At 41.7% G+C, this 25,153-nt stretch overlaps 1 protein-coding gene across 2 annotated transcripts in view; it reads left to right on the top strand.

Annotated features, from left to right (window-relative positions):
• The window catches only part of dnajc10 (DnaJ (Hsp40) homolog, subfamily C, member 10), an 88,917-nt gene extending 64,508 nt beyond the window's left edge, over positions 1–24,409 (top strand). The window contains exons 20-25 of one of the 2 annotated variants that reach the window (XM_070975888.1): positions 738–871; positions 1,418–1,471; positions 1,590–1,737; positions 1,886–2,008; positions 22,553–22,660; positions 22,733–24,409. In XM_070975888.1, the coding sequence (XP_070831989.1) occupies positions 738–871; positions 1,418–1,471; positions 1,590–1,737; positions 1,886–2,008; positions 22,553–22,660; positions 22,733–22,744 (579 nt within the window). In that variant the 3' untranslated portion in view covers positions 22,745–24,409. The remainder of the gene's footprint in view (positions 1–737; positions 872–1,417; positions 1,472–1,589; positions 1,738–1,885; positions 2,009–22,552; positions 22,661–22,732) is intronic. The other variant, XM_070975889.1, reaches the window with a different exon arrangement.
• Positions 24,410–25,153: the final 744 nt, after the last annotated feature.

Below are 25,153 nucleotides of genomic sequence, written 5' to 3'. Positions count from 1 at the left end.
AACCCACACTATACATATCATATACACACCATTCACACAGTGCAAACGCTCCACACACTGAAACAACCTGGACTGTGTAGAGAAAAGCAGCACAGAGTAATACTAACTGCTCGACTCTACATCTTCTGGAAAGTAAACTGTTTTGTTTTTTCCTGAACCTGACAAAATCCTGCAGAGACTAGAGAGCAGACTAGAAAAACACTTTCTCTGTATGCAGCAGGTGTCTCTTTGACGCACCAGAAGATTTAAACAAAACTCACTATTCCAGTGCAGCATTTTTACTTTTTTTCAGCTGCAAACTGACACAACACTAAGCTCACCAGAAGGACAACATGCTTTAACATAGCCCAACTGATACTAGAGTTTTAGGCCAATACAGAGCAATGTTCAATATTTTAAAACTCATAATATTGGCAAATACATTTTTTATCAGGGCACAACAAAAACACACCCTTTTCAGTTTGTTTTTTTTGGTGTTTTGTGCCTTTTGTTAGAGAGTCTGACAGTGGAGAGGTGACAGAAAATGAGGGGAGAGTGATGGGGAATGACAAAAGTCCCCTAACCCAATCATGGGATGGACCAAGCAGTGTTCATCCATACCCAGAACAAACACAGCTTGAGGACCAGACAGAAAGTTTGAATGCTACTGTTAAGTTATTACTGCTAGTAATCAACATTACACAGAGCGTAACTTACCTAACCTGCATGTGTCTTTCTTTCCATCCCTCACCATCCAGATGCTGTCAGGTCAGATCCAGGTTGGTTCCATTGACTGTCAGCGCTTTCAGTCATTCTGTCAGAGTCAGAATGTGAGGGCATACCCTGAAATCCGCCTGTATTCTGGTAACACCTGGCAGTCAGACCACTTCATGTATGTACCACTCTTAAAAAAACTCCTTCTGTATGAACATTTTACATACCTTAGACAAAATGCATATTCAAACACATCAAAGCTGTCATTTGGATAAGATTGCAAATGGGGATTTCCCACTCACTTGGGGGACTAAAAATCAGATATGGCATATTTAAGTGTTAAGATAAAACAATAAAACACTGATGAGCTGTGGAGTTCCTTGGGCTTCTGCATTTGGTTTCTGTCTATTCCCAGCACATGCTGTCATTGGACCCTGTCATCCATAAACACATTAGGGGCCAGATATATAAAAAATGTATACACACAAAAACCATGCAAATGCTAAATTGGTATTTATAAAAGAAGTGACAGCAGTGACAATGTTTGCACCTCATACACACACTTTTCTTTAGATAGCTGTAAGTTAAATGATGAGGTGGTTATGAATTATGAGGTGAGAGATGAATCCTACATTGTCAGCATCATTAGGTGCAATAGGTTTAAGAGTTTTTCCTTATGTTAACTTATTTATCGTGTCGATCTATGTCTTCTGTCTCTCTTCAGGAGTTATAATAGTTGGCACAGAGATGCTCATTCAATGAGAGCATGGGCACTGAGGTGAGACACAAACTGTCTTTCGTTATTTTCATTGTTTTTCTGGTGTCAAAAGAATCAATGATTGGGTTCATGTGGAGTTCTTTAGATGTGTAGTTATGTTAATGTCTTGTGTGTACAGCTCTTTACCCAGGGCGTCCATAGACCTGACTCCGGAAACCTTTAGGTCTCAGGTGCTGTCAGGTCAGGATCACTGGGTTCTGGATTTTTATGCCCCTTGGTGTGGACCCTGTCAGCACTTCACCCCAGAGTTTGAAGTCTTAGCTCGTGTGAGTTTTTCTTTTTCCTGTTAGTCACTCCCCAGCAGAGGCGACAGACTAAACCAGACTCTTCTAGCAGCTGACATGAAACAAAAATTGATGTTATTTTTCTATGTATTAGAGGTTCTTCAAGGGATGTCCTTTGTGTGATTGACAGATTCTTAAAGGGGAGGTACAGGCAGGGAAGCTGGACTGTGAAACTCATCATCACACCTGTCAATCAGCTGGAATCACTGCCTACCCAACCGTCAGATTCTACCCATACCGGGGAATATGGAGGGTGAGCCCGCACACACAAACACACCAACAAACACACAGGCATACACACAAAGAAGCAGCACTTTCAGACAGATAAAGAGCATCAGTCCAAACCTCATCCTTAAGTCACAGGGATGTAACAATATCAAAAACGCACAGTATGCTAATACTTGATATCAGGGCCACAATAAAATATCTATTGCGATATTTAAAAAAAAAAACCCTGAAAATATGGCCTTTATGAATAAATTAGTGTACAGTCCCTGACAAAAGTCTTGTCACTTCTCCATTTTGTAGAAACAACAGCTTAAAACCTGACTTTTAATTAGTCCATTGGTTTTAGAAATGGCTCATATGAAAGCTAAAACCCTCCCAAATTATGTTTAATATACTAAAATAAATTTGCTTCACTGAAGAAAGATTGATCATTTAATGAACACAGAAAGGTCAGATTTTGGCAAGACAAAAGTTTTGTCGCCTACAGAGAGTAATGTGAAAAATGAACAAATAATGTACTTCAAATACAAAAATACGTTGCAGATCATCAGTGAATTAAGTAGTGGTGCTGTGAGATCCATATTTAATATCTTGTATGACTTCCATGAGCTTGAAGGACTGCATCCTGCATGCGGTTCGGCAATGATTCATACAATTTATTGATGAAGTCATCAGGAATAGCAAAAAAGCAGTCTTACACGCCTCCCAGAGTTCATTAAGATTCTTCAGTTTTGTCTTCCATGCTTCCTCTTTCATTCTACCCCAGACATGATCAATTATGTTCATGTCTGGTGACTGGGCTGGCCAGTCCTGTAGCACCTTGATCTTCTTCACCTTGAGGAACTTTGATGTAGAGATGGAAGTGTGCGATGGAGCACCATCCTGCTGCAAAATTTGACCCCTTTTATGGTTGGGAATGTAGGAGGTAGCTAATACTTGTTGATATTTGAGGCTACAGATATTGCCTTCTACCCTTAAAATCTCTCGCAAACCTCCATACTGGATGTAACCCCAGACCATCATTTTTCTGCAACCAAACTTAACTGTTTTCTGGGTGAATTTTGGATCCATGCGGGCTCCAGTAGGTCTCCTGCAATATTTGCGGCGGCTGTGATGTAATTCAATTGAAGTTTCATCTGAGAAATCCACCTTTTGCCACTTTTCCAGCATCTATCCTTTTAGCAGCCTGTGGGCCTTGGCAAATGCCACACGTTTTTTTAATTGCCTTTTGTTTAGTGCTGGTTTCTGGGCACCGATTCGACCATGGAGGCCATTTCGAGACAGAATTCTACAAACTGTTCTGGTTGACACGGGGACTTGAGGTGACCAGGCCTGGTGGAGCTCTGCTGCAGTGGAAAAGGGGCTGGCCTTGGATTTTTGAGCCAACAAACGGTCCTTTCGAGCAGTTATTATTCTTTGTACTTGACGCTGAGACACATTGAAGGTGTCAGCTACCTCAGCAGTGGATCTGGTCTTCAGCCTCTTGATAATCAATGCTTTGGTCTCAGGATGAATCTTAGGCATGTTATCAGAGGTCAAGTTGCAGTTGATGTGAAGGTCTGGTGTGCTGGGGTTCTTTTTATACACACCCACTAGTTGATTGATCACTGATTGATCACAGGTGAGGTTGTAATCTAGGAGTGGGTGCATCATATGACAAGGCGACAAGACTTTTGTCTTCGCAAAAACTGACTCAGTGGGCTTTACCAAGCTGTAAACATTAGAATACTTTTCAGCAGTTTGATTTGGCACCAAAACATTATTTCAAAAGCTGTTGATTGAAACTAACCATTTCTTGTAAAAAAAAAAATGATTAGAAACATATTTGAGGGGCACTTAAGGTCAACCTGTACCCAAGCGACAAGACTTTTGTCAGGGACTGTATACAGCATTTTTGGTATTCATATAAAATTTGTTTTTAAATTAAGTGCTTCTGCTTTCCTTCTTTCATGAAATAAAATAAAAGTAGCAAGCCATGACTTAAGCATGTGCAAAACATTGGCATGAATTGTCTTTGACAATGAATGATTGAACCATGCACAATTTCAAAACAAAAACACTGCAGCCATAAGTAGCAGTCCTTTTATAAAATAATTAAAAGAGGTGTTCCATTGGGTCACCACAGAAAACGGCCTTAAATCTTTGGCTATATAACACACTGATGCATCTTGTTATTTCTTCAGCTCTCAGACTGTAAAAGTGGGGCTCCAAATGCTTCTATCATGCTCCTTTGGCCAGGCTGAAAGCTTTTGTAATTTGAGTTTTTTGGGTGGCAATGTGGCAAATGGCTTTGATGTGTTTTGCCGTAGCGTAGTTGACCGTTGTCCAGCAGCATTTGCAAGTTGCTTTTAGTTTCTCAGATTCCTTTTTGCCAATTTCAGTATATGAAACGGGAAACCAAAATGTTGCACATTCATCCATAATTTTCTCTTTGGGATTATTTTTAGCAGCACTTGCCTTGCATGCAAAGGATGATGGGAGTCTGTCTTCTTGACTACTGTGATAGTGCCCTCTGCTGTTCAAACAAAAACAATAAAATTTTTGACAAGGCAAGGTAATAAATAACCATGGAACTTCACAGTAGATAGCATATATATACTGTGTGTGTACACCTGCTTTGGTGCAAATGAAACTGACAAGAGGTGCAATGGAGAGGCATAAGCAATACAACCCCCACAAAAGAAATGGTTTTGCATGTTATGGCCACAGACACAGACTCCTTATCCTTCCTGACTGATCTGGCTCTGGCTTTGAGCTCTGCTAGTGTCTTGTCACTACTGGTAGCATGAGGCGGTCCCTGCACCCCAATCCGGTTGCACAGGTTGTCTGGCTCCTCCAGGTTGATACATCCATATGTGTTCACAAGAATGTTTGCTGTGTCTCCCAGCACAGTCTCAAAAGCATAGAGGACATACCAGGAGACCGTCCGTTACACAAGAGAAGCTCGCCAGGGCTGTAGTAGGGCTCCTCTGTGCAAAGAGGAACAGGAGGAGCACTGCCAGAGCCCTACAAAATGACCTCCAGCAGGCTACTGGTATGCGTGACCAAACTGTCAGAAACAGGCTCCATGAGGGTGGCATGAGGGCCTGAAGTTCCTTTAGTGGGACCTGTGCTCACAGCCTAGCACTGTGCATTCGCCAGAGAGCACCAGAATTGGCAGGTCCGCCACTGGCACCCCAGTCTCTTCACAGATTAAGAGCAGGTTCACACTGAGCACATGTGACAGGCATCAAAGAGTCTGGAGACACTCTGGTGAACATTATGCTGCCTGTAACATCATCCAGCATGATGGTTTGGCGATGGGTCAGTAATGGTCTGGGGAGGCATATTCTTGGGGGGTGGCACAGACCTCCGTGTCATAGCCAAGGGTACCCTGACTGCTGTTAGGTACCGGGATGAAATCCTCATAGCAATTGTCAGACCTTATGTAGGTGCAGTGGGCCCTGGGTTCCTCCTGCTGCAGGATGATGCCCGTCCTCATGTGGCCAGAGTGTGTAGGGAGTTCCTGGACAACAAAGGCATTGATGCCATTGACTTGGCTTTACATTCCCCTGATTTAAATCCAGTTGAGCACCTATGGGATGTTATGTATTGGTGCATCCGATGCTGCCAAGTACCGCCACAGACTGTCCAGGATCTCACTGATGCCCTGGTCCAGGTCTGGGAGGAGATCCCCCAGGACATTATCCTTCGACTCATTCAGAGCATGCCAAGTTGTTGTCAGGAGTGCGTACAGGCATGCAGGGGCCACAAAAACTACTGAGTCCCATTATGTACATCACTAAAGATTTTCATCTTGAATAATTTGTTATTCATGATCTGATGTGTGATTTAAGTGTTCCCTTAAATTTTTGGAGCAGTGTGTGTACATACAGTGAATGAAAAAGTTTAGGCACCCCTGACAATTTCCATTATTTTCATTTATAAATCATTCTGTGTTTGTATCAGCAACTTCATTTTAATCTATTAAATAACTGATGGACACAGTAATATTTCAGTAGTGAAATGAGGTTTATTGGATTAACAGAAAATGCTGTATCAATATGCATCGAAACAAAATTAGACAAGTGCATAAATTTGGGCTCCCCAAGAGAAGAATCACATCAATATTTAGTAGAGCCTCTATAACAGCCACTAGACGCTTCCTACAGCCTCAAATGAGGGTCTGGATTCAGGATGAAGGTATTTTGGACCATTCTTCCTGACAAAACATCTCAAGTTCAGTTTGATGGTTTCTGAGCATGGACAGCCTGCTTCAAATCATCCCACAGATTTTCAGTGATAGTCAAGTCTGGGGACAGGGATGGCCGTTCCAGAACATTGTACTTGTTCCTCTGCATGAATGCCTGAGTAGATTTTTTTTGCAGTGTTTTGGGTCTTTGTCTTCGCCTCTCATCCGAGCAGGCTTCATCAGTTCATGCGCACCAGACTAGGTAGGACAGCTCTAGTCTAATGAAATGATGTTAGGTTCAAGTATTTATCCTCTGAGTGAGTCCTTGGTTTTACTGGGGGTTGCGCATGAACTGATGAAGCCTGCTCGGATGAGAGGTGAAACATCTTCCATGACAAACTGACAAAGTCCAGTTGCGATCGATCGAATGCCCTGAAGCATTCTTGAACATTATTCTCAAGAATTCGCTGATATTGAGTGGAATCATGCGACCCTCAACTTTAACAACTACAACTAAACTGTAGCGCTCAAAAGTCTTTGTTTTCAGGTCCCTTTAGAGTTGTTTTGAGGCCACCATGTCGCCACTCTTCAGAGGACAGTCAAAGAGAAGAACAGCTTGAAATTGGCCATCTTAAATGCCTTTTCTCATGATTGGATGCACCTGTCTATGAAGTCCAATGCTTAATGAGCTCATCAAACCAATTTTGTGTTCCAGTTAATCAGTATTAAGTAGTTACAGGTATTCAAATCAATGCCAATGCAGCCTGTGATGTCATCAACACTGTGATGAGCAGGCTGCAGACTCAGAAACCACAGGCCCTCTTACTGATCTCTGGGGATTTTAATCATGCCTCTCTGTCCTCCACTCTGCCAAAATTCATCCAGTATGTCACATGTGCCACCAGAGACAATAAAACACTGGACTTATTCTATGCCAACACCAAGGAGGCATACGAATCATCACCCCTCCCTCCTCTGGGAAGAGCTGATCACAACCTGGTTCACCTCCTGCCTGTATACAAGCCCCTTGTCAACAGGCAACCAGCTGTGTCCCGCACAGTGAAGAGGTGGTCTGACGAGGCTGAAGAGGATCTGAAGGACTGCTTCGAGACAACCGTGTGGGATACATTCAGTGACTCTAATGAGGACAGTCTGACAGACAGCATCACGGACTACATAAACTTTTGTGTGGAGAACCCTGTACCCACCAGGACTGTACGGTGTCACTCAAACAACAAACCCTGGATTAGTCCTGACATTAAGGCTCTTTTAAAGGAGAAGAAGAGGGCTTTTAAATCAGGAAACAAAGAGGAGCTGAAAACTGTTCAGAGGGAGCTCTGAAAGAAAATCAGGGAGGGGAAGGACAGATACAGGAGAAGAATGGAGGAACAGCTGCTGGAGAACAACACCAGGGGAGTCTGGAGAGGCCTGAAAATCATTTCAGGCCACCAGAAGACAAACTCTCAGGCAGCTGGGGATTCAAAGTGGGCAGATGAGCTGCGGATTTCTGCAGGATTGAGGAAGCATCTGCCCCTCCCCCAGGACATCAGCCCTGCAGCAACCCTCCTTTCATCTGTCAGCAATCTACCCAAGTACCCCACTGACCCCCCCCACCACAGTATTCAGCTCACCGCCACCAACGCCACCCCCCTCTGCCCCTCCTAGCCCCTCATCCACATCACAAGACACTCAGCTCCCCTGCTCCAACTTGTCTCTCACACCTCTCCAGGTGAGAAATCAACTGAGGAGGTTAAAGACCAGGAAGGCTGCAGGACCGGACGGCCTCAGTCCCAGACTCCTCAGATCCTGCTCTGATCAGCTGAGCAGGATCATTGGACATCTGTTCAACCTGAGTCTGAGGCTGGGAAGGGTGCCGCGACTCTGGAAGACGTCCTGCGTGGTACCTGTGCCAAAGACCCCACATCCCAAGGACCCTAGCTGCTACAGGCCGGTGGCACTAACATCGCACCTCATGAAGGCCTTGAAGCGGTTGGTCCTTGCCCACCTGCGCCCCCTGGTGACCTCGTCCATGGACCCACTGCAGTTCGCATACCAGCCTGGCATCGGAGTGGACGATGCCCTCATCTTCCTCCTCCATCGAGCCCTGTCTCACCTAGAGTCGCCTGGGAGCTCTGTTCGGATGCTTTTCCTGGACCTCAGCAGTGCTTTCAACACCATCAGGCCAACCATCCTGAGAAACAAGCTGGAGCTTTCAGGAGTGGACCAACACCTCATGTGCTGGATAGTGGACTACCTCTCCAATCGCCCACAGTATGTGAGGACACGGGACTGTGTGTCAGGGACAGTCCTCTGCAGTGTGGGGGCCCCCCAGGGAATGGTGCTGGCACTGTTCCTCTTCACCCTCTATACGGCTGACTTTTCCCACCTGTCACTCACCTGCCACCTGCAGAAGTTCTCTGATGACTCTGGACTGGTGTCAGCAGAACCACCTCCTGATTAATGCAGATAAAACCAAGGAGCTGGTTGTGGACTTCCATCGGCGTCCGCACTCTCCCCCATCACCAGTGAACATCCAGGGAAGGGACATTGAGATGGTCACATCTTACCTTAGTACCTTTAGTACCTGGGTGTTCATCTGAAAAACAAACTGGACTGGACTCACAACACCACTGCACTTTATAAAAAAGGACAGAGCAGACTCTATCTGCTCAGGAGGCTAAGGTCTTTTGGGGTGAGTGGGGCACTCCTGAAGACCTTCTATGACTCTGTTGTGGCCTCTGCCTTGTTCTAAGGTGTAGTCTGCTGGGGGAGCAGCATCACAGCAGCTGACAGGAAGAGGCTGGACAAACTCATCAGGAAGGCCAGCTCTGTCCTGGGATGCCCTCTGGAACAGGTGGAGGAGGTGGGGGAGAGGAGGATGACAGCCAAGCTGTCCTCCATGACAGACAATGGCTCCCACCCACTCCAACACACGCTCACTGCACTGAGGAGCTCCATCAGTGATAGGATGCTACATCCAAAGTGTGTGAAGGAGCAGTATCGCAGGTCATTCCTTCCTGCAGCTGTCAGACTACACAACAAGAACTGCTGAAAGTAATTTTTTGATAATTTATCTGTAAATCATCTGTAAATTACCTGTGCAATAATCTGGGCAATAACTGGTGCAATATTCTGTGCATTTATCTGTAATTTATCTGTATATTATCTGTACAATAATCTGTGCAATTCATCCTGTACATAACAGTCCGTAAATACAATTTATAATTTGATAATGCTTATTTTTATATAATGCTTATTTTTATTACACTCTTTTATATATACTTGCTGTTTTTTACCTAATTCTATCTTTTACTGGTGCTGCTGTAAATTGGAATTTCCCCTTGCGGGACAAATAAAGGTGAATTGAATTGAATTGAATGGAATGGAATGGAATGGAATGGAATGGAATGGAATGACAAGTTTGCATGTTCTTCCCCTGCATGCGTGGGTTCTCTCCGGGTACTCCGGCTTCCTCCCACAGACCAAAAACATACTCGTTAGGTTAATTGGTGACTCTAAATTGCCCCCTGTGAGTGTGAGCGTGAATGGTTCTTTGTTTATATATTGTTTATATACGATCAGCTGCCGACCGGTCCAGGGTGTACCCCGCCTCCGGCCCGTTGACAGCCCCCCCGCGACCCCGAAAAGGATAAGCGGCATAGAAAATGGATGGATGGATGAACAAAATGACAAAGGTGCCCAAATTTTTGCACAGCCTATTTTTAACATCTGATTTAATTTCATACAGCTTAATATTGCTACACTAAAAATCTTTGTCTGGAAAACACCCCAGTACTCAGCACTTACTAGAATAATGAATAACATGTAACTGTGATCATTTTCTGTGAAGACAGAGTAAATTATTATGCAGCCTCAGAGAGGTGCCTAAACTTTTTTATGCAGGTGAAACTCGAAAAATAAGAATATCATGCAAAAGACCATTTATTTCAATAATTCAACTTTAAAGGTGAAACTAATATATTACGTGGACATATTACATGCAAAGCAAGAGATTTCAATTTTATTTACCATTTGGATGATTATGGCTTACAGCTTATGAAAACCTCAAATTCAAAATATCAGAAAATTAGAATATTATATGAAATCAATAAAGGATTTTAAATACAGAAATGTCTGCCCTCTGAAAAGTATAATCATGCATATGTACTCAGTACTTGGTTTGGGCTGACATGGCATGGATGCCATCAGCCTGTGGCACGGCTGAGGTGTTATGGAAGACCAGGATGCTTCAATAGCAGGCTTCAGCTCTTCTGCATTGTTCGGTCTCATGTCTTTCATCTTTCTCTTGGCAATGTCCCATAGATTAGTTTAGTTTAGTTTATTTGTTTAGCACAAGTTTAGTACAAGTACAAAAACTGTGCAAGGTGGGAACGAAGCCTCAGCAGGCTTGTACAGAGTTCCACACCTGCCCATATCAATCCCATGACGTGCAGACTAAACACTCAGCAAAAAACAAAACAAGAAAAAAACAAACAAAAACAGTACAAAAGAAACAACAACAAAATACATGTTAAATCCAGGAAAGATGCAGCAAGAGCAAGCCACCCACAATTGGGAGGATTGATAAAATCTGTTAGCGAAGGATGAGTACAGGGATCAGGCGGATAACAGGAATTTCTTCAAATGCTTTTTGAAAGCAGAATGGGAGGACATCGATCTTAGTGGTGGGCTTAATTCACTCCAGAGCTTAGGACCTCTAAAAGTAATGTTACATTGGTGTCTTGAAGTCCGTGTACGGGGTAAAAGTAGACTGTTGTTGCTGTGTCTAGTTTGATATGTGTGTACATGTGAGGTGGGATGAACAAATTCTGAAAGGTGTCTGGAAGATCTTGTTTCCTATATATAAACTTATGCATTAGTAAGCATGTTTGATAAACATTTACCTTGTCAATGGGGAGTACTTTATATTTTTTAAAAAGGGGTGCCGAGGGTGCATATCTATTTGAATGGGATATATATCTGAGGTATTTCTTCTGTATGACACTTAAATTATTTAGGTATGTAGGATAGGTTGCTGCCCAGACGATGTTACAATAATTAATGAATGGGATCAAAAAGCTATAATATAAGGTTAAGTAAGCTGAGGAGTGAATCAAGGGACAGACCTTCCTTAATATACCAAGCATTTTTGCAGATCTCTTAGAGACAAGGTCGATATGAACAGACCATTAAGACCGCTATCTATAATAACTCCTAGGAATTTAGTATGCTGAACCAATTCAATTTGAGTATAATTGATAAAAATTTTAGCTAATTCTGTAGGATAACGTTTATTAATATTACAAAAAATCATGAAGTTACATTTTTTTACATTGATGGTAAGTTTGTTCCATTGAAACCATTCCGCAATTGAGGATAATTCCTCATTGACAGTTTTAATTAAAATATTAAAGTCTTCGTGTGAAGCTGCGAGGTTTGTATCATCTGCAAATAGTAGTGGGAGGAGTTTGGTGCATGTGCATGTCATGGCCATGTCATTGATGTAAATTAAAAATAGTAAGGGCCCCAGAATTGATCCCTGAGGGACACCAATCATAATCTGTGATTTCTTGGAAGTAAAACCTGCCAGATGTACATATTGCTCTCTGTTGGTTAAATAGTTACTGAACCATTTCAGGGCAGCATCCTCCACTCCGTATCTGTTGAGTTTGGCAATCAATATATGATGACTGACCGTATCAAATGCCTTACTCAGGTCCAGGAAGACTCCAAGGGCAAATTTTTTATTATCAAGAGCTGATGATATGTAGTTCACAAGTTGAATGAGAGCGTGCTCAGTAGAATGTCGTTTTCGAAAGCCATATTGATATTTATATAAAATATTGTTGGCTGCAAAGTGATTAAATAATCTAGAATAGACTAGCTTTTCCAAGATTTTTGATATGCATGGTAGAATTGATATTGGCCTGTAATTACTGAGTTCCTTGGAGTCTCCTGTCTTGAAGATTGGTGTAACTTTAGCAATTTTTTAATCCTGGGGAACAATTCCAGTTTTAAGAGACAGAGAGAGGATGTGAGTGAGGGGTTTGATGATATAATCAATGGTCTCTTTAATAAGGATACTTTTGATGCCATCATGACCATGAGCTGCATTTTTCAATGCCAAAGTGATATTGCGAACCTCTTGTAAAGTTGGTGGGTCAAAATTTTGGAGAGGAGGATACTGACCTTTGATCATAGAGCAGGGATCTATGTCAGAGCCATTGATGCTAGATACTAGTTCCGAACCAACAGATATAAAGAAGTCATTAAAGCCATTAGCAATATCAATAGGGTTAGAGAGAACCCCCTTCTTACCATTCATCTCAACAGGGGCAGCAAATTGAGATTTAGTGCAATTCAGTAAGTGATTAATAAGGTGCCATGTAGCTTTAATATTATTGGAAGCTTGAGTAAATTCATTGGAATAATATGTTTTCTTTGCTTTTCTTACTAAGGCTGTGAATTGATTTTTACATTTCTTATAGGTTACAGTATTTATAGGGGAGGGGTTAAGAATAGATCTCTTATAAAGTTTATTTTTTTTCCGGGAGAGCTTTTTTAATTCATCAGTTATCCACGGCTTCCCCTTAGAGGATTTATGTCTAGATTTTGTGCTCACCAAAGGAAAAGATTCATCTAAAGCCTTATTAAAGGACTTTAAAAATAATTCATATGCAATATTCACTTCTTGTGAAAGGAGTACCTCATCCCATATGATAGTGCCAATGGCTGACTTAAAATTCTCAATGCTGTCTCTAGAGAATTTACGGTAATTTTTTGGCTCATTCTTAGGAATGTTAGACTTAATACCGTTGGAGTGAATAAATTGGAAGACAGGGAGGTGGTCAGAGACATCACACATCAGGAGGCCTGAAGTGACCTCAAATTCATAGGAATTAAACAAGATATTATCGATGAGAGAAGCAGATAAAGAGGTGATTCTGGATGGTTTAGTAATTAGAGGGAAAAAATTAAAAGAATAAAGTGCATTTAAGAAATCAACCGTTTGTGTAAGATCACTTTTGAGCAAATTAATATTATAATCACCAAGTAGAAAACATATTTTTCTTTCTTTGGTTATTATTTCAAGAGTGGAATAAAGAGCGTCAATAAATGTGTTGATGTCTGAATCTGGTGGTCTATAAATGCAACCGATCAGAATGCTATCGCCATTAAGTTGCTGACATGATGGAATTTCAATAAATATAGACTCTGTGATAGTGGTGTCAAATTCAGCACTAAGTTCTTCTCTAGAATCAGCATTAAAGGTATTCAAAACATATAATGAGACACCCCCTCCTCTTCTGTTATTTCTACAAGAATGAAATGCTAAATAATTAGGCAGGGGGAATAAATTAGATACGTCATCGATCAGCCAAGACTCCGAAAAGGCCAGGGATGAAAAAGGAAAACTTAGAGTAGACAAGAAAGTTTTAAGTGCGTCATAATTTTTGGACAGACTACGAATATTCAAGTGGCATGTAGAGAAAAGATTTTTATAGAGGTTCAGTGTTTGATAGAGTGTATTCACTTGTACTTCCGAGTAATAATTGCAGGACAATTTTAATGAGTTTAAGTTAGATTGATTGACGTCAGGATTAAAGAAGGTATCATAAATGCCATAACTGTCCGTGTTCTGCTCAAACGGGTTGAATACTAAAGAGTTCATGTCAGTGGTGGTGGGTAAGTTTACAGAAGCCATAGAGATATTTAAGAAGCTTGTTATCAGATCGACACAGACTCACGTGTTGAAAACTGTACATCCGCTGGTTGAGTAGGCCTACATCCGATGTTAACTGGATCTTCCGTTTGTCCCAGACAGTTGCAAAATCATAGTCCATAATCAAACGCCACAAAAAATAAAATAAAATAATAGGTCCACATATCCACAGCTCACATCTTGGTTTTGTTCTGATCATCATTTGTACAAGTCCAGTTCATTAATTTCTTTCACCATCACTACTCTTTCCTCCTCCAGTGTCGCTCCATTCGTTCGGATAAAAAATTTACAGTTCCGAGTCCAGGTCGCTTTGATCTTTTTAGCCTTTTTAAGTTGCCGCGCTGCAAAAGCAATTTTACCTTTCTTCCTTGTTAGATGCTCATTCACAAACACGCCTGTGCTCTTTAGCTTGTAGCCCTGCTGCAGCAAGCCGACCTTGTCCTTTCTATTGACAAAGCGGACTATGATTGCCGGTGGAGTATTTTTGTTGATCTGGGGGAGTGTATGACAGGCCAAGATCTGATTGCTGTGAATGGGAATATCCATGCTGCCGAAGAATTGGATAACCTGGGATTCCAAGGTCTCTGTCTCGGCAGGTGATGTGTCATCAGCATTGTTTCCAGCAGCGACATTAGAGTAGGCACGGTGGCCTGTTTTCAGTCCGGAGATAATCACATCATCAATGCGGGAGTATTGCTCTACATCATCCAGCCTCTTTAACAGTTCTTTGATCTGTTCGTCTTTCTTCTGTAGTTTCGCTTCATAGCCGTTCACCTGAGCTTGGAGCATATTCACCTGTTGCGTGAGCTTCAGGATCTCCGTTTGTTGCGTTGCAATTTTGCCGACCTCTAGTTGGATTGAGGCCAAAGTTTTTTTAATATCTTCCATTTTAACAATGTGTATAAGCTTTCTTGTTATTATAATGCCCGGCGGGCACTTTGATCATTTTTATTTTATAAAAATTAAGTCAGGGCGAACGAGCAAGCAAATGCCAGCACCTGCACGTCAGCCATCTTCGTGTTGCGGTGTGATTTTACCATGAATGGTCAATGCAAAGTACCTCATAAATGTCTTTGCATATAAATATGCCTGCTGATCAATGGCATTTTACGTTCGATCATGGCAGAGAAAAGAAAAAGAAATTTTACGGAGACTGAAATCGAGGTGCTTGTGGGTGAGGTGGAGGCCAGAAAGGATATTTTGTTTGGTGGTCACAGTAGTGGCGTCACGAAAAAAAAAAAGAAAAAGAAAAAGTGGCAGCACATCGTCACCGCAGCGAATAGTTCCAGTGCCACAGAGTGTTCTGTGGCAGAAATTAAAAAGAAGTGGTCAGATGTGAAGGTGGAGGCCAAGAAGAAAGTGGCATGGGACCTTTGCGGAGGCCGATGGCTCTCTCCACGACGGCGCACGCGCCACAGTGTGCCACATTGAAGTGCACCTCCTCTGCGCTCTGCGGGTTGATGAAGGGGGTGAGGAGCCAGCGCTTTAGGGGGTTGCCGCTGTCACCTGCAAGGTATAACAGAAGAGTAATTATAAATCAGGCTTTAATGGGTAGAATCTATACAATGGTGTTTATGTACTTACCCAGGAGCCAGCCATCACGCGCAGCACTTGCCTGCAGTCTGCTCCCTACACTACTGTGCGTCAGGATGAATGAGTCATGTGTTGAACCAGGCCACCGTGCCACTACATTCGTCAAGATCATGTCCGAGGTACAAATAATCTGTACATTGAGTGAATGCATATTTTTCCGGTTCATAAGCAAATTCATTTTCACTCAGAGCCCCTATAGCAATGTGAATGCAGTCAATTGCGCCAATTACATTTGGGAAACTGGACATTGCTGCAAATTGCCTTTTAATGTTGGCCTGTTCACCCACAGTGTAAGGAAACCTGATGTATCGACTGGTCATTCTTATAATGCCATCCAAAACGGCTGGCATTATGGCGCTGAGGGATGGCTGCGATGTCCCAGACCTAAGGACATAATTTAACTGAATTATATCATACCCAAAAGGGGCTTTAGACAGACAACGTAACATTGTATAATATTAATCATATCAGACACTTACCTGTCGGCTGATTCCCGCTGAAAGGAGCCGGTCGCCAGAAACCCCAGAGTGGTCAGCACCTGGATATGCACCTGGGTGGCGCGGTTCCGGCGGGTGGGTCTATCTAACAATGGGCCCAGTTCAGCACATAGATCCAAGAGCACCGCTCTAGGGAATCTAAATCGGCTTATTAGCCAGTCATCATCACGGGCCAGGAAATCTCCGTGGTCCCTAAAACTTCTCTCCATCTTGATCCTACCATTTGCGTGATCTTCCAGCAGTGCCAGCGCATCCATTGTGCAGCATTACGAACGAGTGTCACCGCATTATTTATATGCTTACTCAGCAAATTGAATGATTGTTACACACCTTGTCACAATTACTACTAATCAATCAGTGCCATCCACTGTTCTGTATCATTTGAAGATGGAAGTATGATATATGAACATTGAGCATACATATAAAGGAACACATGTATAACACTGCAGACTTGGGTGTTTATGATTACGCGGGTCTATAAGTCTGATATGTGATGACATTAAATGTATGAGATCAATCTGGCTTCAATTCACCACCTCACCATCTGCACCATCAGTTCCACCTGTCTCCAAAATGTTCGTACGCAAGCATCAAAGTTGCCGTACCGGTGTGCGCATTCTCACGCTAAGTTTATTTTTATAAATCACAACCTGGAGTCATGGAGTATCATGACTTTAAAAGCACCAAATTAATTGCTCTAACAAATTTCGTTAGTAAATAATGTGAAGAATTGTAAAATATCATTTCCATGAGGCTGTTCAATCAGACAGTGAGAGATCACCCTATAGAGCCCTAAGTGACATAGTTGCTTTAAATAAATAAATAAATAAATAAATATATATATATATATATATATATATATATATATATATATATATATATATATATATATATATATATATATATATATATATACACATATATATATATTAGTGCTGTACATCCCCCCCTCTGCCAACCCGACGTCGGCATGTGACGTCATTCACTCCGCCGTGGCCCGTCTGCAAACTCAACACCCGAGTGCATTCATCGCTATCTCAGGTGACTTCAACCACGTCACCATGGCAAGAACACTGCCCAATTTCACGCAGTATGTGAGCTGTCCAACAAGAGAGGAGAAAACCCTGGACTTGCTGTATGCTAACGTCAAGGATGCATACAGCTGCTCCCCCCTCCTGCCTCTGGGCAGGTCAGATCACAACCTTGTGCACCTCACTCCCTGTTATGTGCCTCTGGTGAAGAGTCAGCCTATGACCACAAGGACAGTGAGGAGATGGTCGGAGGAGACATATCAGACACTGCAGGGCTGTTTTGAGGTGACAGACTGGCAGGCACTGCATCACGAACTATATCACTTTCTGTGTGGACTCCACTGTCCCATCCAAGACTGTCCATTGTTATCCAGACAACAAGCAATGGGTGACACATCAAAGACATCCTCAATCAGAAGAAGAGGGCTTTCAGAGCTGGCAACAGGGAGGAGGTGAGAATGATACATAAGGAACTGAAGGTGAGAATCAGGGAGGCTAAGGAGAAATACAGGAGGAAGCTGGAGTGGAAACTCCAGCAGAACAACTTGAGAGACAGTATGTGCGCCTGCAACACTGTGTGTCAGACAGAGTGGTCAGCAACACTTGGGGCTGTTCTCTCTCCCTTCCTCTTCACCCTCTACACCACGGACAGAGGCCTGCCACCTTCAGAAGTTTTCTGATGACTCTGCAATAGTTGGATGAATCAGAAAGGGCGATGAGGATGAGTACAGGGCTGCTGTGGACAACTTTGTCATATGGTGTCAGCAGAACCATCTGCAACTAAATGTGGCAAAGACTAAGGAACTGGTAGTGGACCTGAGGAGACCCAAGGCACCTGTGACCCCTGTTTCCAGTGTGGACATTGTGGAGGACTGCAAGTACCTGGGGGTACATATTGACAATAATCTGGACTGGGCAAAGAACACTGACACTCTCTACAGGAAGGGCCAGAGTCGTCTCTATTTCCTGAGGCAACCGAGGTCTTTCAACATCTGCCGGACTATGCTCAGGATTTTTCATGAGTCTGTGCTGGCAAGTGCAATTCTCTATGCTGTTGCATGCTGGGGCAGCAGGCTGAGGATGGCAGATGCTAACAGACTCAACAAACTGATCCGCATGGCCAGTGACATTGTGGGGATGGAGTGTGAGTCTCTGACGGTGGTGTCAGAGAGGAAGATGCTGAATAAGCTAAGGACTATCATGGACAACGTCTCACACCCACTTCATGATGTGCTGGCCAGGCACAGGAGTACGTTCAGTGAAAGACTCATACCACCAAAACTAAGGACTGAACGCTACAGGAAATCATTCCTGCCTGTGGCCATCAACCTACACAACTCCTCCCTCTGAATGGCCCTTGGACTTCACTGTCACTGTCTGGTCTGTTCTGTTCTGTTGTATATTTTACAATTTCAGTTTCTGCACATCTAATTCAATTTTGCATATTCAATATTCAGTATATAGTGTAATTCTAATATATATTTTACATCTCAATTTTGCACATCCAATTGCTCAGTATATAGTATATTGTAAAAATACTTGTTTTATTGCTGTACATTTTATTGTGTGGTATATTTCTGTATATTTGTATATTTCTTATTTACATATATCCTTAGTATTAATATTCTGTTTCTTTTTATATTGCCTTTATATATATATTCCTTCTCGTTCTTTCTTTCTAATTTTATTCTAATCTATAATTCTATTTTGTATGGAGCACTGCTACAAAAAACAATTTCCCCTCGGGGATTAATAAAGGAACAGTGATTCTGATTCTGATTCTGATTCTGAAAAATATCACATTAACATTTTTCTTATCACGAGATTAACGCTCTTTAAGACCTAGTGAACTTGTAGTTTTTTATAAGCTCTGGCCACTGCTAATAACGTAAGTAAAAATTACAGGATCCGGTTATAAACCGGAAACAAAACAATAGGCACGCCCCACACACGTGTTTGGTTTTTCCTGCTCGCTAGCTGTGAAAGAACAGGCTACTGGTTTGTGTGGATGTCGAAATGGATGCGAACAAGATTCTGAATCAAAAGTCTAGTTTCAAAAAGTTGCCAGATGGGTCGACTGACAAGACCAAAGTTATCTGTGTGTATTGTCAGCGTGAATTGAATTATCACCATAGCACATCCAGTCTGAAATACCACTTGATTGCCAAACACATGGTGAATGCAAATTCTCTGCCGCCTCCTTGTCAAAACCAAGCAACAATGGATGGCTTTCGACAGAGGCATATGGATGTTGTTATGTTCAAAGCAAACTTAAGAAAGGAAAGTTTAAGCCATGGTTTAACTGCACTATAGCCTGAGTCCTAGTTTACAATGATGTCCACTTTGTAACTTTATTTTGGATCACCCTGTTTTGATCCCTTAGAAAGGGTTGTTGAAGGGGCTTTTTTGTAACCAAGTATTTATTTTTTGTCATCTGTTTATTGACATTGTTAAATTGTGTGAGATTTTGCTTCAAATGTGAATGACTGTTCAAAGTGAGACTGTTAGTGTTAGTGTTAGTGTTAGTGTTAGTTCTGCCAAAAGCGTCACTGGCTCTCTTGAATTCATAGGGAAACAAATGGAGGGCATGCCAAGCAAAATTGAAACTGAGCTGAAATCCTGAAAAAGAAAACAAAGTGTTGTGTGACAGCTGCAACAATCTGGACACTTACCTATCTATGTGTTCCTGGGATCCATGAACAAATGGGAGAGAATGTCAAGAAGATCATCATCAATTTGATCTCTGAAGACCTGATATAGGTGACCAAAGATGCCAGGAACAAACTATGGCCACTAGTTAAACAGGCAAGAAAGGAAGGGAAGAAAGCAGGCTTCAGAGGGACCTTCACACACGTCCATGGTAAAAAAAAAAAAAAAAAAAAAAAAGGTCACAGTGAACAACATGTAAGCAAGAAGATTTAAAATGTATTAGGCATGTTGTCAATTTTACACAGCACTGCCTTTTGTGGGCTTAAACTTCAGGGGTTGATAGTTTGCAGAATTTACAACTAGTTCTTTTGTTCGTAAGTAGGAAGTCAAACATTTAATTAAATTTAATTTAAGGCAGTGGCACCTAATGGATTTTTGAAAAGTAAAATAACTGTCATAACTGAATGTATGCCATTAGCAGATGAAGTGCAAGCTTTTCCTTTGTTCTCTTATGCAGGTTTAGACTGAAAGTCCATCTTATAGGTTATCTTTCTCTGTTGGGAGTTGGGGTAAAAGAGAAAAACAAATGAGGGATAAACTACTTTTTTCCCCGGTTTATTTTTCATTTCCCGTTTGCAATATCAGTCTAGCATATCAGAAGATATACTCCCATGTAATGCAAGCTCAGTTCAATGAGAGTTTAAGAAAAAATATTTGAGTTTTTATTTCCTTTGATTTGCTCCTAAGAAGGAAAAAGTGGAATGTTTTGGGTAGTTTAACTGATGTGTATAATAAAAAAGATGTTTCTTAATGCCCTTGTTCTTTTGCTAATGGTTTAATTCAATTTCAATTTTTCAATTCAATTTTATTTGTATAGCGTCAAATCACAACAGAAGTTGTGTCAGGACAGTTTCCATATAGAGCTGGTACAGACCAAGCTCTTTTATCTACAGAGAACCAACAATTCCCCCATGAGCAAGCACTTGGCGACAGTGGCGAGGAAAAACTTCCATTTAACAGGCAGAAACCTCAGGCAGAACCAGGCTCTGGGTGGGCGGCCATCTGCCTCAACTGGTTGGGTGAGAGAGGGAGAGCAAATGAGGGACAGACAGACAGACAGACAGACAGACAGACAGACAGACAGACAGACAGACAGACAGACAGACAGACAGACAGACAGACAGACAGAAATGCAGTCAGAGAGAGAGAGAGAGAGAGAGAGAGAGAGACAGACAGACATGCAGTCACAGTAACAGTGACAGTGGATGTAATAACAGTAGTAGCAGTTGCAGTGGATGTCAGGCAGGGCCAAGGCAGGAGACACAGCTGCAATCCACAATCCAGATTCAGCCACTGTGTAACCTGCAAGACGACCAAGCACAGAGACTCCAAGGAAGGAGCTAAGTTAGAAACATGCCGTGGTAGGACATGAAAGCGTGCAAATGGAGAGGGACAGAAGGACAGAGGAGCTCGGTGTATCTTTGGAGGTCCCCCGACAGTCTAATGCTATAGCAGCATAACTAGGGGCTGGTCCAGGACACGCCTGAGCCAGCCCTAACTATAAGCTTTATCAAAGAGGGAAGTTTTAAGCTTACTCTTAAATGTAGAGACAGTGTCTGCCTCCCAGACAAAGACTGGAAGATTGTTCCACAGGAGAAGAGCTTGATAGCTAAATGCTCTGACTCCTGTTCTGCTTTTTGAGACTTTAGGAACCATAAGTAGACCTGCATTCTGGGAACGCAGTGTTCGAGTGGGGCAATAAGGTACTATGAGCTCTTTAAGATAAGAAGGTGCCTGGCCATTTATGGCTTTGTAAGTAAGGAGGAGAATTTTAAATTCTATTCTAAACTTTACAGGGAACCAGTGCAAAGTGGCGAGTATTGGAGAAATATGATCTTGCTTCCTGGTTTTTGTCAGAACACGTGCTGCAGCGTTCTGGAGCAACTGGAGAATATTCAGCAATGAATTTGGGCAGCCTGATAGTAAGGAATTGCAATAATCCAGCCTGGAAGTTACGAATGCATGGACTAGTTTTTCTGCATCATTTTGAGACAAAATATGCCTGATTTTTGCAATATTACATAGGTGAAAAAAGGCAGTCCTTGAAATTTGTTTTACATGGGAGTGAAAGGACATGTCTTGGTCAAAGATGACTCCCAGATTCTTTACAGTGGTGCTGGAGGCCAGCGCAATGCCATCCATAACTGCTATGTCATCAGAAAGTGACTTTCTAAGATGTTTAGGGCCTACTACTATAACTTCAGTTTTAGCATCAGAAAATTGCAGGTCAAGGTTTATAGACCTGTTGCAGAGTTAGCAACCCATTTTTTCTTATTCTTATTGTTCTCTAGATATTGGTTGGATATTAGTCTTTTTGTTCATACTTGTCATGATACTTTGGAAATGCTATTGCAATACAGTATTTATCTCAGGTCATGTGCTTGAAGTGGTGTCATAGACACTTAAATTTAAAAACAATAGAGTGGAGTAGGTGGAAAGAAGCACAAGAAAACAGCAGACAAATGCAAGAATCCTAGAATAGAGATTTGATGTAAAGATAGAGAGCACTGTTTGCGAATCAAAGTAAGTGGAATTTTAAATTGCAATCCAGGACAGTTAAAGGAGTTGGTTACCTTGCTGAGCAGTTGGAGGCCTGCGGCTCTTCATCTTCAAAAATGCAGAAAATGACCATTCTCTTGTTTGGCTATAAATACATGGAATGGCTATTGCTGAGAAAAATGCCTACCGTAAGTAATATCAAAACAGGCTTTGAGTTCATGGAAATTTTGAGAAATAGTGTGACAAAGGAATGTGATGGGTCATTAGGTTTGATGTGAGAGTCAAAGATGGGTGGAACACATGTACATGGTCTAAAAGATGTATAATTGTATGTGTGTGTTGACAGCATGAACAAAGTGGAGAACACGTCAATAGCCGGGATGCTAACGTGATTGCTGACACCATCAGACAGCGACTACAACAGCTGTCAATTCAGTTACACAACAAAGCAAAGGTAACTCCCAGGTCACCTCAAATTCAAGTGGAAACCACAGTTTACCAGAGTGTAATGTCTTTTTCTCTGCAGGATGAGCTCTGATGATCTTAGGATGATGCCATCAGAAGGACCTGCAATCTAATTGGTCAGGGAGGGACAGAAGTGGATTTGATTAGTCTAGGACAAAGATCAATGAGTCAGCACTCCTTGATATCACCACAGCTGTAACACAGACAGATGACTGTCTGTGACTGTTACCTGCTGTGCTGAATATACTGAGTACCTCTGCCTTGTGTTTATTTGTTTTTATTCTGTCACCATTGTTTGTATTTACTCTATGAAGTAAAACTGTGGGACACTGTAAACTGGACATATTACTGAAACACACACACACACACACACACACACACACACACACACACACACACACACACACACACACACACACTCAGAGAGAGAGAGAGCCAGATGTTGACAGTGTTGAATTTCATTGTGTAGAAACTGTTGGACCTTCAGAATAAAATGGTATGTATCTATTAAAAGATTTTGACAGTCACATTAGTGTAAAAACTTTTCTGCCATTTTTATTCTATTTCTGTTCCCTCAATTACAAGTTCTATTTGATTGCACAAGTCATATTATATAGAACTGAAACCAGTAAACATTAATCTATTTGTCAATTGATAGAATATTAACTGTCAACTATTTTGATTATTTCTCTGTTATATTGTTTATTGAATATTTTGGGGTTTTGGACAGTTGGTCAGCACAACAGGAAATATGAATTTGCTACCTAGTGTGCTAGATAATTGTAACAGGCATTTTTCACTATTTTCTGATATTTTATTGACCAAACAATAAATGGAAAAAATAATTGTGAATTGCAGCTGTAATGCAGTGTAAAGTTACATAATCTTCTCATTCTTTGTAGGTGTATAGTATACATTGTAGTATCTAGTTTAGTTCTTGTTTGGTTTAGTTTAGTCCCAATTTGAATCTTTCAAGCAACACACATTCCCATCAGACAGGGTATCGGCAGGTCTTGAAATGCTTTGAATTAATTTTCCTCAGAAAAGCCCTTAAAAGTGTTAAATGTAATTTACAAAACTTTGAAATATCTTTTCTTGCCTGTAAGAGACAGTAGCATCATTTATCTTTTTTTCTTTTTCTCTTATCCAATTCTGGGCTGTCAGGACTCCTGTAAACTAAACGTGGGACTGTTGTGGCAGTGGATTGTGCTGCTGCAGCAAACACTGTCATTACAACTAGCTATAGTAGCTAGGAAGCTCATCGGTTTATTATGGGCAATTGCTGATTTTATCAAAATCCATCCATTAATTTTATTCTGCTCATCTGTGTCCGGGTTGTGTTAATTTACTCTAACATAAATGATTTTTGCTACATACTACTGGTATTATAAATAATTATTGACTATTATCCTTATTGGTGTGCTATCATACAATGGGGGAAAGAGCTAGATTGCATTCTATATGGTATTTGAAAGGTCTTAAAGCAGGGGTCTCAAACTCAACTTTCCTGGGATGAAGGAGGAAGAGTCTGCGTCAGCCTGGATCGCATCAAGTAGAGGACTCAAACTCAACTTACCTGGGGGCTGCTGTCTGGGTCAGGCTGGACTGCATCAAGTATTCCAGAAAAAAAGGGTTCAAGTATTCCCAAAAAATGAGCACAACTGATCCAATCTTCTCAATCTTTATTATTTACAGTTCTTTAATGTGAATGTTTCTTCTGAACATAAACAGTTCCTCTGAATTTGAACTTTCCTTTATGAACATGAACAGTTCTTCATGAACTGTCCTTCCGAACATGAACTTTCCTTCTTTACATGAAAGGTAGGCAAAAACATAGGCTTCTCTTGCCTACTCCTTGCTACCAGAGACCTGGCAGTGCTTCTTCTCACAATGCTGAGACACATTTGGCTCGATGGAGGAAACAGCTGAAACCCTCAGTATGGCTTGAAGATGCTCATCAGTAAGTCTGGACCTGTACTTTGACTTATTGAAGTTCATGGTGGAGAAGAGCTTTTCACATGGGTATGTGCTCCCAAAAGCCACATGGTCTGCTGGAACATCCTGGACAGCTCAGGGAAGGTGCATGGCAATTCTCTCAAGATTTTCCAAACTTGTCTGTGTATCGATTCACCTCCTTGAACTTGGCTTTGAGTTCAGAATTACATTGAAGGTCAATGTGCTCCATTTGAAGTACAGGAGGAGCATCTTGCACATCGAAGGGGAAGGGGTCAGCAAAAATTAGAAAAATGGCTCTGTGTGTCTTGAGGTCTGCAAACCTGTGGTCAAATTCCTCCTGTGGCTTTGGTTTGTCTGGGAGAGCTGGGCTTTCCATGACACAAGTTTGCGGAGAATACCCTCACGTTGTCATAGGCAGCACTGACAAGCTGCCCCTAGCCTTGTAGCTTCTTGTTCAGTACATTCAGCGCCTGTGTAATGTCAGTAAGAAAAGCTAAGTCCATGAGCCTTTTGAGATCACTTAACA

The sequence above is a fragment of the Chaetodon trifascialis genome, chromosome 12, assembly GCF_039877785.1.
Source record: "Chaetodon trifascialis isolate fChaTrf1 chromosome 12, fChaTrf1.hap1, whole genome shotgun sequence".
In the NCBI taxonomy this organism is placed as follows: Eukaryota; Metazoa; Chordata; class Actinopteri; order Chaetodontiformes; family Chaetodontidae; genus Chaetodon; species Chaetodon trifascialis.
Note: the sequence above shows the minus strand (reverse complement) of the source record. Positions and strands in the feature narration are given on the sequence as shown.